The 14,953-nt window shown below is 28.1% G+C and overlaps 1 protein-coding gene across 1 annotated transcript; it reads right to left on the bottom strand.

Moving 5' to 3' along the window:
- Positions 1–1,606: 1,606 nt before the first annotated feature.
- Positions 1,607–10,332, bottom strand: LOC126739787 (gastrula zinc finger protein XlCGF26.1-like). Its single transcript, XM_050445601.1, has 2 exons — positions 10,116–10,332; positions 1,607–1,872 (listed from the first exon to the last, which is right to left on the bottom strand). Exons 1-2 carry the CDS (start codon positions 10,330–10,332, stop codon positions 1,607–1,609), a joined length of 483 nt encoding a protein of 160 aa, XP_050301558.1.
- Positions 10,333–14,953: the final 4,621 nt, after the last annotated feature.

Genomic DNA, 14,953 nt, shown 5'->3' with positions numbered 1-14,953 from the left:
TCTTGTTAAAATGGAGAAAACATTAAATATTTTTGAATTTAAAAAGTGGTGGTTTAACCAGGGATTGTAACAGTATCGGAAAATATTAATGGTCTTGTCGCTCACAACTTAACCAATAAAATAAGTGATAGAATTCCATCTTTACCTATGATTCTTACCTATCTGAAAGGTATAGTATCAATTATTTTTTAAATTAATTGAGGATTAAGATTAATTGAGGAGCAAGCTAACGAATTACATACCAGAGGAAAAAATATAATTTTTTGAAGCGAGTATGCTCTGGCCTACTACTGATGCATATTAATAATGATTATTGCTTTTACTTTGTTTGAGATTTGATAAAGATGATATAATTTAATTTTTTTTAAATTTGTAATCATTAATGCATAAGTTTGTGAAACTTTATTGTAAAAAATATTTTAAAGCATGTTTTCCACTACGCTTTAAAAACAATCTTTTGTGATTAACTAAAAACTACAATTTATAACTCATGTTAATTCTAAAATGACCGATTCAGTTACAAAAAACAATATTATACACAATTAGGAACAAAATATGTTAAATTTCACAGAAAGTTCAAAAAAATATTTAATTTCAGTTAGTTTATTTTGAAACAATTTCTAATTTTTTGTCCTTATTTTCAATTCAAGTTCTGTGCTACCTAAGCGACAAAACTGAAACAAAAAAATCGAAGTAAAAACGAGAAAATACCAAAAACTACAATTTTAAAAAATACAAAATAATATATACAGCATTTTTTTTCTTAATTTTTGAATTAGAAACAAGCCATTCTTGGAATAAATATGATATTTATGTTCTAATACACTTTGTCTTACTCTAGCGTTCAACGTATAAAATAAAATAGACATATTACGAAATACGGCATTATTGTAATGACCAATATTTTAAAAAACGATTTTTGAAATATTTGAACGATTCTTATGTTTGGGGATCGTTATTTTTTTCCTATAATTTTTATTATTTAATTTATAAGGCCAATACTTTTAAGCTTTTAAATTATTTTACCAATATTTTTAAACTATTAATTCAAAAGAACGTCGAAATGTAAGAGACTTTTCTTAATAACGCGGGTTTTAAGTATTTAATAAGCATTGTTTTAACATATCTTCCAATTCCTAATCTTGTATTCCTAATTTCATAGATTAAGGTTTTTTGTATCTCACTGTTGTTTCAAAAAAATATATTTCTTTTTTTTATTGCCTACTTACCCTCATCTAATTACTCTCCACCTAAGATATTAGCTTTCTGTGTTAATTAAAAATTAAGTTATAATAATATAAACTACTCAGTACTATTATTGATTGAGCAAGTTTAAAATTAGAGATAAAGTCAAAAAAATCCAATAGTAATATAACAAAAAAATATGTAAATATTTTGTATCGAATAAACTACAATTTTTAGCATAAGTAACTAATTGAATGAGATATGAGCATTACTTTTGCAACTTTAGAAAATCAGAATCAAGATGCTTTTTTAAATATTTAGTTATTATTTTCACAAGAAATAGGTCCAAAATTAAATCTACAACAAACAATATAAAAACGGTTAATATAAACATACTAAATTATTAAAAACTGAACCCAAATCATTTATGTTCATCATACTCATCATCCTGCCTTGGCTTAAATCTCTCAAAAATATTATCAAATTTAAACACTGCGGTCAAATGTAGCGAATCGACGTGCTGTTTCAGAGTAACCTTCTGTGTATACGCTTTTCCACATATTTCACAAACAAACCTGGGAATGCCGTCACACTCGTATTTGGAATGCCGATAAAGATTCGGTCTGTGCTTGTAGGCCTTGTCGCATTTCATACACTTGAATTTTTTATCCGGTATACTGGATTTTGCTAAAAGAAAAATTAGTATATTTTTAGTTCTTTTTTTATGTTAAGCTGAAAACCTCAGGCCCCAGGCATAAGTTAAATAGCTTTAAAGAAGCAAATAAAAAAGACATATAGAAGCAAATAATAAAAAAATGTGATAAAATAGCCAAATCGTTAGTGAAAAAATATACCATCGTTTCGAAATATTTTAGTTTAATAAAGATGTACCTGTGCAAGACTAGACAACAGCTTTTTTCTAATCAGACTCGTCATATATTTCCGCTAAGTGTTTTTACACCATTAATAATGTCAAAGCTTTCTAAAGAAAATTGCAAAATAATATAAAGAAATTATAATAGTTTAGATAGTTTTCAAACACAAAAGTCATAATTCATCATATTTAGGCATAAGCACATCTAAAATCCCACAAAAGGGCAATATATTTCAAAGCGATTTAGAACAATAATTGAAAAATAAAATGCGGAAACATAGATTTTTATTTAGCATGATTATTCATCTCAAAGTTAACAATAGCAGATAATCATAACAAAATGACAATCGGTGTCAGTAGTAAATATAAATGTATAAAAAATTGCATTTTAAAGCTTTTAGAAGCATGCATTTTACCTATTTCCAGATATAACTATAAGTCTTAGAGAAATTACAGATTACCCAAGTAATTGAACTTCCGAAGATATATATCCTTGATTTCACAGAAATACAAAGTAGAATTCCCCAGGAGGGTATACTCCAATAGGGCCATTCTCTTCTCATCATTTATATATTACTAGCATGCTTACCAATATAACTGCTTACTAGTCTTTATTATTATTTGGTAATCATATGTTGAGTAATTTATTACTGAAGATGATAAATAGGCTTACAACTACAGTAATCTAAACATCCTAGTCCTTTTACATGTTAACATAGGCTACTATATTTCTAGAAGCTAACCTAGATGATCATATGTCCTAGCTTGTGCATGTTGATAACAAACTGACGAGGTTTAGCAATCATAACTTTGTTATTTAGAAACTGAAAAGCTACATAGGCAATTAACACATTCATTATTTTCCACTATTAGGCTCACATTTTTTCTTTCTTAAGATACGCTGTTCTTATATGGCGTAATTTCACTATAGCATAAAGATTTTTTGTGGAGCAAAACGAATCATACGAGAATTTCGCATTGAATCTAGGATACAGTCATGCAAACTTTATTTCAGGAGTTAGAACTAATAGTATAGTTATATCAATTTATACATGTCTGGCCAGCTCAATTTTTGGGTGCAGAAAATAAAGTACAACAAATCTTAAGTCATAAGTTAAGAAGGGAATAATTAAGTTTCTCCTACTTTGACCCAAATTAAACGTAGAGAATACTCGGCGTATTGCTCTTAGTGGTCAGCGCAAGTGGATAAACAAGAAAGAAATAAGGCTTTAGTTACGAATTTCTGTTCCATCTTATTGCGGGAGTAATTTAGGACCCGAGAAAAAATTGGCCAGACAAAAAAGGCACATTAGTCCTTATGTAAATGTTGACAATCCTCAAACATACCCACTTAGCTCTCTCTCTCAAAGCTGGTTATTCAGCAAAGGTTGACTATGACTACAAATAGCTGCAATGTGACGCCTTTGTGAATTTATAACCATACACCCCAGAGAATCAGGAAAATAAGTAATATTTAGAAGTAAAAAACTGAAATTAAAATTTAATTTTTAAGCTAAACATATTGGAATTTTTGATCATATATTTTAATAACTAAACCAAATAAAAATTCATTTAATTTATGAATATAGTTTACTTTATTTTCGTTTAGCGTTAACCTGCACTTTGTAGTAAGTTGCATCAGTAATGACCAATTAGTTTAAGTAACACTGAATTTCACTTTAAAAGAGAACTAATGTAAATGTAGTATAAATAAATATAATTAATACCACCACTGGTAATTAAAGAAAAACAGGACAAGCACAATCAAAATAATATATATATTTTTTTTTAAATGAGTACATGACATTAAAGGAATAACCCTAAAATTGATTTAGGTGCTTCTTCATATGAACCACCAAATTATTTTTTTGAGCACATGTTTTAGGACAATATTGACATTTGAACATGTGAGGCTTCCCACATTCGAATTTTAAATGTTGTACCACTCCGTGTTTCCTCTTGTAACTTCTGCGGCACTTCCGACAGACATAATATCCTAGGGGATTTATTATGTAGCCTAAAAATTAATATTTAAATGCTGTTAGGTAGGAGTTTGGAAATAACAGACTGTACTAAAAGATCTGTAGATTAAAAGTCTTTCTACCTACAGTATTCTACTTAAGAATATTATTATTCTTCTTTACTTTTGGATAGCGCTTAGGGATCAAGGCGACAAATAATTTTTTGAGAAAAAGGCATATAACTTTGAGGGTTTACTGTAAATCTTTTAATTATTGTTTTTTCTACTTTTTTGATTCATCTGTGTTTAGCCTAAATTTGATTTAAATAGCATCAAAACGTTACAAAATTAGCTTATTCTACTAGCTTCTTTCAATTAGGGTCTAAATCTTTAACAATACCGTCATTATCATCCGGAATTTTCATAACTTTATTATCCTCAATTTTTTAGCTAAAAGCTAAAATTTGCATGATTTTGATTGTAAATGAAGTGTGACTCTGTAACTTGGAATATATTCAATAGTTTATATACTTTTTCTGCTCAAAAAAATCATCGGAAAGTTATACGGTGTATCAAAATTGAAAAACATATAATAATGTTATCGATATGGCTCTTATTGCTTATTTCTAAACAGCATATCAAATAGTAAAATATAAAACTGCAAATTTTCACCTTGTTTATCACGTACGATTTCCAAGATAATTAAAACATCTTGTTTTTAAGAAAGATAAAAATGTCCTCGAATTTTTTCCCTTTTATAAGTGTGCAAAATGAGGCCCATTTACTAATAGACAATACCCTATATGTACCTGAAATTCGATTTCAATGTTCCTTTCTCTTCTAACTTTTCTTTCCTTATTCTGGTTTTCAACTCCTCAATGTTTGCGGGCTTAGACACAAACTTTGGATTTCAAATATCCCCATAAAAAAAATCTAAAGAAGTTAGATCGGGAGATCTTGATGGCCATTCAAAAAGTCCTCTTCTACCAATCCATCAACCTGGAAATATATTATCCAACTAGTTTCAACAGGTCGTTCAAAATGGGTTCAAATCTTGTTGAAAGCAGATGTTTCTATGAGCAGCTAGATTTGGAATTAGTTTTTCTTGTAAAAGCTGCAAAAGTCTACGCTTCATTTAGATTTTCTTCAAAGAAAATTGAGCCTATGATTTGCTGGCCTATAATTTCTGCCCAAACATTTATTTTCTATGGGTGTTGAGTGTGACCTTGGCTCATCCAACACGGATTTTCTTGTGCCCAATAACGGCAATTTTATCGATTTACTTCTTCATGTTAGTATGAAATGTTAGGATATAAAGTATGTTTTGGTGGATGGTGTTATTGAGTGGCCACCAAGATCACCGGATCTAACACCACTAGACTTTTTCAATGGGGATACCTTAGAGGAGGTATAAAGCCAACAGGCCAATCTAGATTATTTAAATCAACGCACCCGTCAAGAAATACGATAAGTAACGCTCGAAATGGTTCGAAATGTGCAGCAGGAAATTGAAGATCGATTAGGCTATTGTCAGTTGACTAGCGGAGGACATTTCGAACAATTGCTGAAATAAAATTATTTAATTTTTCCTCTTCTTCATGACCTTTTTTCAATTTTCAAGTTTTGAATGAGAATAACTCCAAAACGCTTGGACTTAGGTAGACCACATGCAACATGAAAAATGTTTAGAATTATCCAAAAATTAGGTTGAAATTTGAGAAAAAAAAATTTTTTAGTAAAACCTTTTTGAAACACTCTGTATAAACATGTTTTTCGCAAAATATAAAAAAATCTTTTTACAAGACATTAAATTTATTTCTTACTTTACGACCACCCTGCATAAACTTAATAATATATTATTCGTGGCGTAAATCGAGCCCGTCGGAATGGAATGTTAACCCTTTTTTTGGGAGAGGTAATATAAAGACATATCCGCCTTGGATGTGTTAAGATAAAAGCCAATGTCACACATTTGGGTCCATCTCAATAAAAATTATCCCTTTTATCTTGATTGCTTGTTTTTATTTAAGTTACTTTTTTTTAATTTTATGTAATATTTAACAGAAATAATGAACAAAAACTTAGCCTCTCAATTAAATATATATGCAGAATATACAAAATAAAATCTTATAAAATAGCTAAAATTTAGGAGGAACTTTATTATTGCAAGAAGCTGAAGCCTTGTGTCTTCTCATATATCCCAAGGTGGCAAATGTTCGTCCGCAAATATCACATGTAACACACATTCGACCTTTGACACACTCGTTTTGCTGGTGAGCAAGAAGATTATGCTTGAATTTTAAAATTCTGTGACACTTATGGCATTCGTAGCCGGATTGCTTCTTTTGGTTAGATTCATCTAAAATATAATTAATATAATTTTTTATATTAATGATTTTTCACAGGAAAGATCCAGTAGAAGGTGTTGGTAAATGAAATACTTTAAATGCAAACAGTTATTTATTAAATAAATATTTACAAGAATTCAATGCGGGAAAAAGGTTTAACATAAGCATAAAGTTATACTAAATAGTTATAGAACAATAAAATAATTTAACAATTATTGTTGTTAAAAAGAATAATTTTAAGGGTGAAATATGTTAAGAACAAAGGAAAATTATAAATATTTTGTTTTACTTTAAAAGAATCTGTCTTATGTAGTATACTTTTGGCTCCAAGAATTTTCCAAAAATATTTTCAAATATTTTTACGAACAGGGTGCTCCGTCGTAATATACTTCTAAGGTAGGTTATTTAGTGAATTTCAAATTTAAAAAAAAAACCTAAACCAGAACAATAAGAAGGAAAGAAAATTTGTTAAACGCTAACTATATATTTAAAACACCCACCAAGACCCCTTAAAAATTATTAAAATTAAGATTTTTGTAAGATGTACTCGTATTATATCTAAAAGTAAGTTATTTAATGAATTTCAAATTGAAGAAAAACATAACCAGAACTATAACGAAGATGGGAATGAAAATTTATTAAACACTATCAATTTAAAACATCCACCAAGATCCCTTAAAAATCATTCATAATAATATTTTTGCAATAATTCCAGAATTATCTGAAAATTAAAAGAATTTGGGCAAAAAGAAACATATTTTTAGCTGAAATATTTCAAGGACTGCAATGTAAGTGAATACACTTAAATTTAGTTTTCTTTCGACTTTTTAGCAGATTTTGTTTAATCGAAAGGTTTTGAAATTGGGAATATTTAAACCAAAAAAAAAATCTTTGGCTTTCCCAATTAAAACAAATTCTCTCCAAATATTATCTTAATACATTGTCGCTAAAAAGCCTAAAGTAGACTGCATAAGATTCCTCTCGGATATTTACATACATTACTATACAGGGTAGGCTATTTTGGTGATGCAGGTTTGGAGCTAGAATATCCTAATTAAAATTCCGTAGTGTTTATGAATCTACTTGTAAGTAAAATGTTAGAATATAAGTAAAAAACATGGATTCGGCTAGAAGTAAGAAACCCTTAATCAGAAACGTAAGTTCCTTTATTTTTTAGTACTAACAATCTTCATAATATTGAAAGTCTTACTATTTAAACGTTTTTGTCATTAATTGTTTTTTTTTTTTTTAAATTAAACATAAGCCTGCATTTATTATTAATACATAAGAGAGATCCCGTCAACTTTTCGCCACATAAATTTCACGATAGATTTACAAGCTCCTTTCTTGAATCTTTTGGTGTTTGTCAAGTTTTGAAGTATTTTTTAATAATGTAATCTGTTACGCTACTGTTTTTAGACACGCTTAGAGACAGTGTAGGATTATATTTTCTCTCTATCACACCTATCCAGCTCGTGCGTTGTGCGAGAGAGATGACTCGCGACCGACGGTGGTCAGGCCGGAGTTTTGACACTAATCAGATCGATCGTTTATGTATTAACTTTCTTTACTTTGTTTTAATAAATTAAAATTGTAAAATTGAACTTTAGTATCTCTACCCTTATTAGATTTAATGATCAAATAATTTAATACAGATTCATTAGAATTTGAAATTTGTCGACAGCCTTTAGCAACTGACAATGTTTTTTCTTTTTCATCATCAAGCATCCTTTTAACCAAAAATTCTCAGCACTTAATTCAGTTTTTCACATATTTTTTAATATTCCTCTTTCCTCAAATGACTTGCAAAAAGATTAAAAAACTATATTTTAAATTTCTAAAAACAATGTCATCAATAAAATTTATTTTAAACACCCCAATAAATCGTCATAAAAAAATCTTATGTAAAGATACTAAAGCCTCCGTAATTGTTTTTCATGCAGGCATTGCAGCTATGTACTTTTGTTATATTTCTTGATTTTAATGTATTTCTCTCATAAAAAAATAAATTTTACAGTCTGATTATGATGAGTGAACTCATGAATATACATTACTCTTGATTAAAAGATTGGCATTTATATTTGTGGAGACAAGTCTTCATGTCTTTTTTAACCTGTTGTTCTATGAATATAACTAAGGGTCTTGACTGTGTCCTATTGTATTATTCTATATATTATTACAATAATATTTGAGAAATAGAGCACAGTTTACTAAAATATTATATATTAATATTATATATATTAATAAATATTAATATATATTAATATTATAAGAAACACTTCACAAACTGCAAAATGCAGTTTATTTATTGTCAATCTTGTCAAAAAGTGACTGGGCCCTTAAGTTATTTTTAAACATCAAAAATAACACCTACCAAACTTTCTCTCTTAATATGGCAGATAGACCAAAGTTTCTGAAATTTGCAAGAGTTTTAAAGAAAATATTATGTTGGATCAATATAATATCTTATATTAATTCTCTGACACCTGATTTTAGAAAAACAATTTATAGGTTCTACATTCACTTTGTAATTTTGATTTGCAGATGCAGTTGGGACCTTCTGGTATGTAATATATGGGAAAGTTCCTATAGAACAAACCTAAACCATCACTTATATTTCAGGTAATTTTCAATAAAAACAGAGTTTATTCTGTCAATTTACTTCGCAATAAGGATATTCTAAATGTCCGGAATCTTAATATTCTTTCAAGAAGGATGTTTATACATACGAATCAATTTCGATATCAAATTTGAATCCTAATAATTCTTGAAACTTTATAAATCAAAGCTTGTAACCTATTTAATTTATAGTACTAGCATAAAAAATATTGGAAATATATACAGGATACCTGTCGTGCAAGATTTTGTGAAAATATAAAATCCAAGTGCGCATTTATAAAATTAAAATTATTATTGATGTCAGAATAACAAAAAATCTGTTAAAAATGCGTAAAGTAGCTTATTATGTATTAAAGAAAAAATATAAAAAAGTGAACAAACCAATTGTAGGTAATAAAAATACATTTTATATATTTTTAACATTTTCCCTGTACATCGAAAGCAAATTAACAATCTGCAAATCTATAAAATTTTATTGACCACAAAACTTTTTTCTAATTCAATCCTTTGACGTTTCTGCGACAGGTATTGCCACATCACTTAGCCATTTTGACTTTTTTCTTTATATTTTTTTATTTTTATTTTTTTTTGCACCCAAAGGACTATTTAACACATATTTATTTTGTTACAGCTACATTATTGCTTTATAAGAATTAATTTTTAAAAAACCCAACATACTTATATTACACTATTACAGTATTTCATACTGTATAACAATATGAATAGTGTGTTTTCTCTTTTGTTATAGTTTTGTGACCCAAAAATCTTTAATGCTTCTTGCTAAGTGAGTTGGATCTGGAGTCAAATAATAATAGTAATAATGAGGTCAAAAATACTTCCGACGTTTCGTCCTATATTAGACCATCCTAAGGACGATAAAAATAAAAAACGTTTGGTCCATAAACATTATCTGTACATAAAAAAACCGTAGTGAACCTCAAAAACGATTATAATATACAATGGTCTCTTTGCTTCTTAAACAGAATTGGAACCAACTAATGACTTAAATAAATACTCAAATTCCTTCATCACCAAAATGATCCACCGTGTAAATAAAACAAACTAACTAAAATTACGATAAATTATGTTAAGTATATAATTTAATTTGTAATCACAATTTACCTCATACCATCAAACGACATAAACATAGTTGTTAATGTTTCTCCAATTCTATGTTTATTTGCTAAATGGTATCTAAGGTAAGCCCGAGTAGTAAAACTACTATTACAGACATGACAACCAAACTGTGGAGGCAAGTTACACTTATACTTCTTGTGATGCCTAAAATTCCTCTTGTACGTAAACTTCTTGTCGCAGGAGTTGCAAGTAAACATGGCACCCTCCATTCGATATTCTAAAACTATTTGATTGTCTAGTTATTAATTTAAATAAAGTGATGTTAGTAATATTTTTTATTATTTTATGCTTGCTAGTACTACATTATTAAGTCAACAATCTGGTATCTAAAATATAAACTTTTACAAAAACACACAAAACATATATTATTTTCTTATTAAATATCAGATCAGTAATGTACAACATCCAATCTTTATAGTATATTCTTAATACAGACCTTTTTAACTAATAAATTCCTATCAAATACAAATTAGGATATTAGCAATTTTAATATGCAGGGCCTGCCAAATAAAAATTCTTAATTATAGGGTATTATAGGCCATTTATACTTGAGAAAGGAACTAAAACGTTAAAGTGTTTTACATGTTGCATGAAGTTCTAGGCATAATAGAAGCATAAAGTGCTATTAAATTTATTATTTTTTAAGTGAATTGAAATATCCTACATTAGTATAAATTATGTATATACTTAACTAAGAAACTGAAATAAAAGTACGCATAAATATAGGAACGTAGACGGAATAATGATAGTTCTTGTACTTGAGTTAACCTGTTAAAAATGGGATGCTCTGGTACCTAATAATAGTGTGGACGCCGAGAAGAATGGAGATAAACAGGTTGAAAACTTAATTATTAAAATAAACTATATAAAAAACCTAATATATTTGTATAAGAAAAGATAAAAGTGGAATTCTTGCTCACCAGACTTATGGTGAACTAGTACCCAAATGTAGAGATTACTTACAGTAATCTCTAAAAAATAATAAATCTAAAATCCTTTATTAATTTTTCAGAAAAATAAAATTATTTAATAACAAATTAAATTATCAAAACCAAAATAATGAAATATAGGCTAGGGATCTAGAAAGTTTGGATTGGACTAAATATAATATTATGGTAATAAGCTAAATGAATGAAAGTTAAAATGATTATGCTAATGGTAGGATCAATAATTAAATTAATGTGTTATATAGGGTTAATTAGGTGTTAATTATTAATTTAAAAGTGCATAATTTATAGATGTATTACGTAGGTATTTAACAGGACTTTCAATAGCTTAACAGAGTATTTGTTTTTTTAAGCCATAGAGATGTTTGAATATCTCGGTATCAAGCAAAAATTATACAAGTAGTTCCCTGTATCAGAATGTCCCTTATTTTGTTTTATATATGAGATTTTTCTACTGACTTAGTTTTTCAGTTTTAATTAAAAACTACGCATTTTTTTGTATACACATCTACAGAAAAGTTTTAGGTACTAAAATTTTCTATAGGAATGTCACCGTCGAACCCCTAATTATTTTATTTTTAAGTAGTGAGATACGATCAAAAAAACAAAGAAAGATATCATCGTTGTCTTAAAAAAAAAATGCGTATATTCTTTATTAAAAAGTATAACGCATTTCGGTTATATTATCAGCCATTATCAGATATAGAATTTTATAAAAACATGAATTGAGGCTGTTAAAAATAAATATATTAAATAAAAATAAAATTGTTTTAAAGGGAAAAATGTATTCTAAGTGATCTAATTCAAGATATTTTATATACCTTATAAAAATATTATTGAAATTAACTAAATGATTTGATAATTTTATTAGTTTATATCATTTTAGCTTATTCTTATATCGGATTTAGCCGAAATTGAGTTTTGGGATGCAGATGTTTTTATCGCAGCTCTAAATAGCGAAATATATTCTGATAATGAAGTTCCTTCAGCTAACGTAATTCACCTTAGTCGACATCAAATGCAATCAGAACCGTAGTTTACATTGGAAATAGTGATCAGGACGAAAATGTTGAGAAAGTCTTCGCAATTGATTGATAAGAACCTCCATTAATTCAAATGTTATTGACAATTTTATTATCCTTAACCACCTAATGGTATAGCAAGCGATGATACTGAAAATATAGCTTTAATTGAATAGATAAGTCAAACTGGCATAAACAGGGTTGAACCAAATTTAGAAATAAATTGGAAAAAAAAATTCTTGAATCATTTCTTCGCACCATTTGTTTGAGCTTAAGAACCCGATATAAATTTCGACCTATTTCCAAATGTTGTTGGATGCCTTGAATAATTTCTTAATGTAAAAAAACTATATAGTAAAAATTTGTGGACCAGATAAAAACGCAATGATAATTTTAGTACTCATGTATAGGAACTGAAATGTTTTATTGCTTGCTACTTTATATGCATCTGGATAGCTGTTACAAGTTACATGGTGGCGTATGCTGTATACATACAATTAATTAGTTATAAACGCAATGCGAAGAAATGGATTGGAGATGTTGAAACGATTTGCGCATTGTGCAGATCATTTAGACCATGATAATAAATTTTCGAAACTGCAACCCCTTTTCAACCGTGATTTGTCTCATGTTCCTTTCAACGAAAAACTGTGTATTAATATGAAACTAAGCAGTATATAAAGGGTAAAAAGAGCAAATGTTAGTGGTGAAAAAAAAACAATGAAGTTTGCAGTGCAGAGAATTTAAAGGAAAATCAGGGATCATCACACAGACTGCTATTTTTGTAATGTGAATCCAGTCAAACGTAAAACTTCAGAGAAAATATATTATCCTGATCTACTATAAATATCCATTCCAATACCACATACAGCAAAAAATCCTGTACCTGATTTGTTGGAAAATAAATTCTCTCTTAAATCAGCAACCAACCATTGAGTTCTAATTAAAAATACCATACCTTATCAACCCTACAAATCTCAATGACTTAATAAGAACTCTACTAAGAAGTAAAGCAGTTATTAGCATCGCAGTTGAAACAATTAAATTTACTTAATTCTGATGTTTGAATCTAATCAGTTTTTCTAAAATTTTATATAAAATATAATTTTCAAAAGCTTTGCAAAAACAAAACAAAGATACAACATATAATTTCAATATATTGAAACTTGTGCAAAAAAAGGTTAAAAAGACTTTAAATGAAAATTCTTTAAGTAATTAAAAATGTGATAACACGCCTTTATACTAGCATAATAGTTCTTTATTCTGAGAGGTTTTGAGCAACTCAGAAAAAGAAATAGAACAATTAAGAAAAAGCACTTATTTTTTTTTTTTTTAAATGAGCAAAAGTACCAAACTTTCAGATGAAATCTCAGTCAATTATCTTACCGACAGTTCGGTGTAATTTTATTAAAAAAAAGGTGGTGTTTTCAAAGGCGTTTCCTAAATTTACTTGAAAACAAGTTTTTTTTTGCTTCTTTTTATTATATTTTAATGTGACATTTTGATCAGATTGATTATCTATAACTTTTTAAGGATATGCGAGTAAAACTGAAAAAGGAACATAACGAACCTAAGCTCGAAAACGAGCCGTGAATTAAATAGCACTTATATCGTTTTTGTCCGTTAAACATATAAAAATGAGTAAAACACCTTACCCTTTTAGTTCCTTTTACATCAATTTTTTTCTTACACATTCAATAGCCTATTAAGTAAGGACACCATGCACAATTAAATATAGGTTTCTAAATATATATATATATATATATATTTAAATACATATCCTCTAGTGGAAAGAAGCATAGTGAATTTTCAGGTATGCCTTCGTAGTGAACCTTTTGATACATCGGTCGCATTCAAATTGTGGTGGTTTGTTACACTTATACCTTATATGATGGTTAAGGTTGTATTTATAGCAGAATCTCTTTTTGCATACTCGGCACTCAAAACGAGGTTTTCCTAAAAAAATATATATTATAGCAAACTTTTTAAAATATCTTTTATTATTCAACTATTGGGTTACTGCTTAAAATCGAACATTTATACCATTTCTAACCTAAAGTTTCTCTTTTTTATGTTTACTCGATACGTGTATTCCCAAGTACTGTTTCGATTTAAATTGTTTTCGACAAAATTGGCACTGAAATTGCCCTGGTTTATTGCAAGTATATTTTTGGTGATAGTTCAGATTGTATCTTGAACTGAATACTTTTTGGCATATAAAGCACTGCGGTATTCCGAAAGAACCTAAAAAGATGGAACTTAAGCCTTAATAAAATAAGTATTCTACATCTAGTGAAAGTAAAGGCTTTTAATTAAAAGTTTCCTTATTAAATTTATTGTGCTATACTTGATGAAAGGTAAGACTATTATAATTAATTGAAATTAAGAAGTAGGGTAAGTGGTAAATGAATAACAATTGTATTATCCAGAAAATAGTTTGGGTTTAAAAAAGGATATAATATAACGATCTCCTCTTTCTTATTATGTTTTTTTTATTAACCTATGCGCTATAACATTTTTCCTTGTTATTTGCTGGATTAATAGGTTTACCTAAATAATAGCATGTTAAAATATACATGTGTCATGTGTGATAACTTTGAATAAATGGATCAAAAATAACAATCTGGCGTTTTGGGAATATATTCCAATGCAACAATTCGTATCTATAAAAAGTTAAAAAACATATAAAGATATGAAAAAAACCTTAAAAGCAATAACAGAAAACAACAAAAATGGTTAAATAGTATAAGAGACTAAATTTTCTAATTTTCGGTTATCTCCGGAAACAGAACCGAGGACAAAAATTTGTGCTATCCTAGAAACAGCACGTAATTTTATAGCTACATTTATCTATTAATATA

The sequence above is a fragment of the Anthonomus grandis genome, chromosome 8, assembly GCF_022605725.1.
Source record: "Anthonomus grandis grandis chromosome 8, icAntGran1.3, whole genome shotgun sequence".
Classification (NCBI taxonomy): domain Eukaryota; kingdom Metazoa; phylum Arthropoda; class Insecta; order Coleoptera; family Curculionidae; genus Anthonomus; species Anthonomus grandis.
The sequence above is the reverse complement of the archived record's forward strand: the minus strand, read 5'-3'. Positions and strand labels throughout refer to the sequence as shown.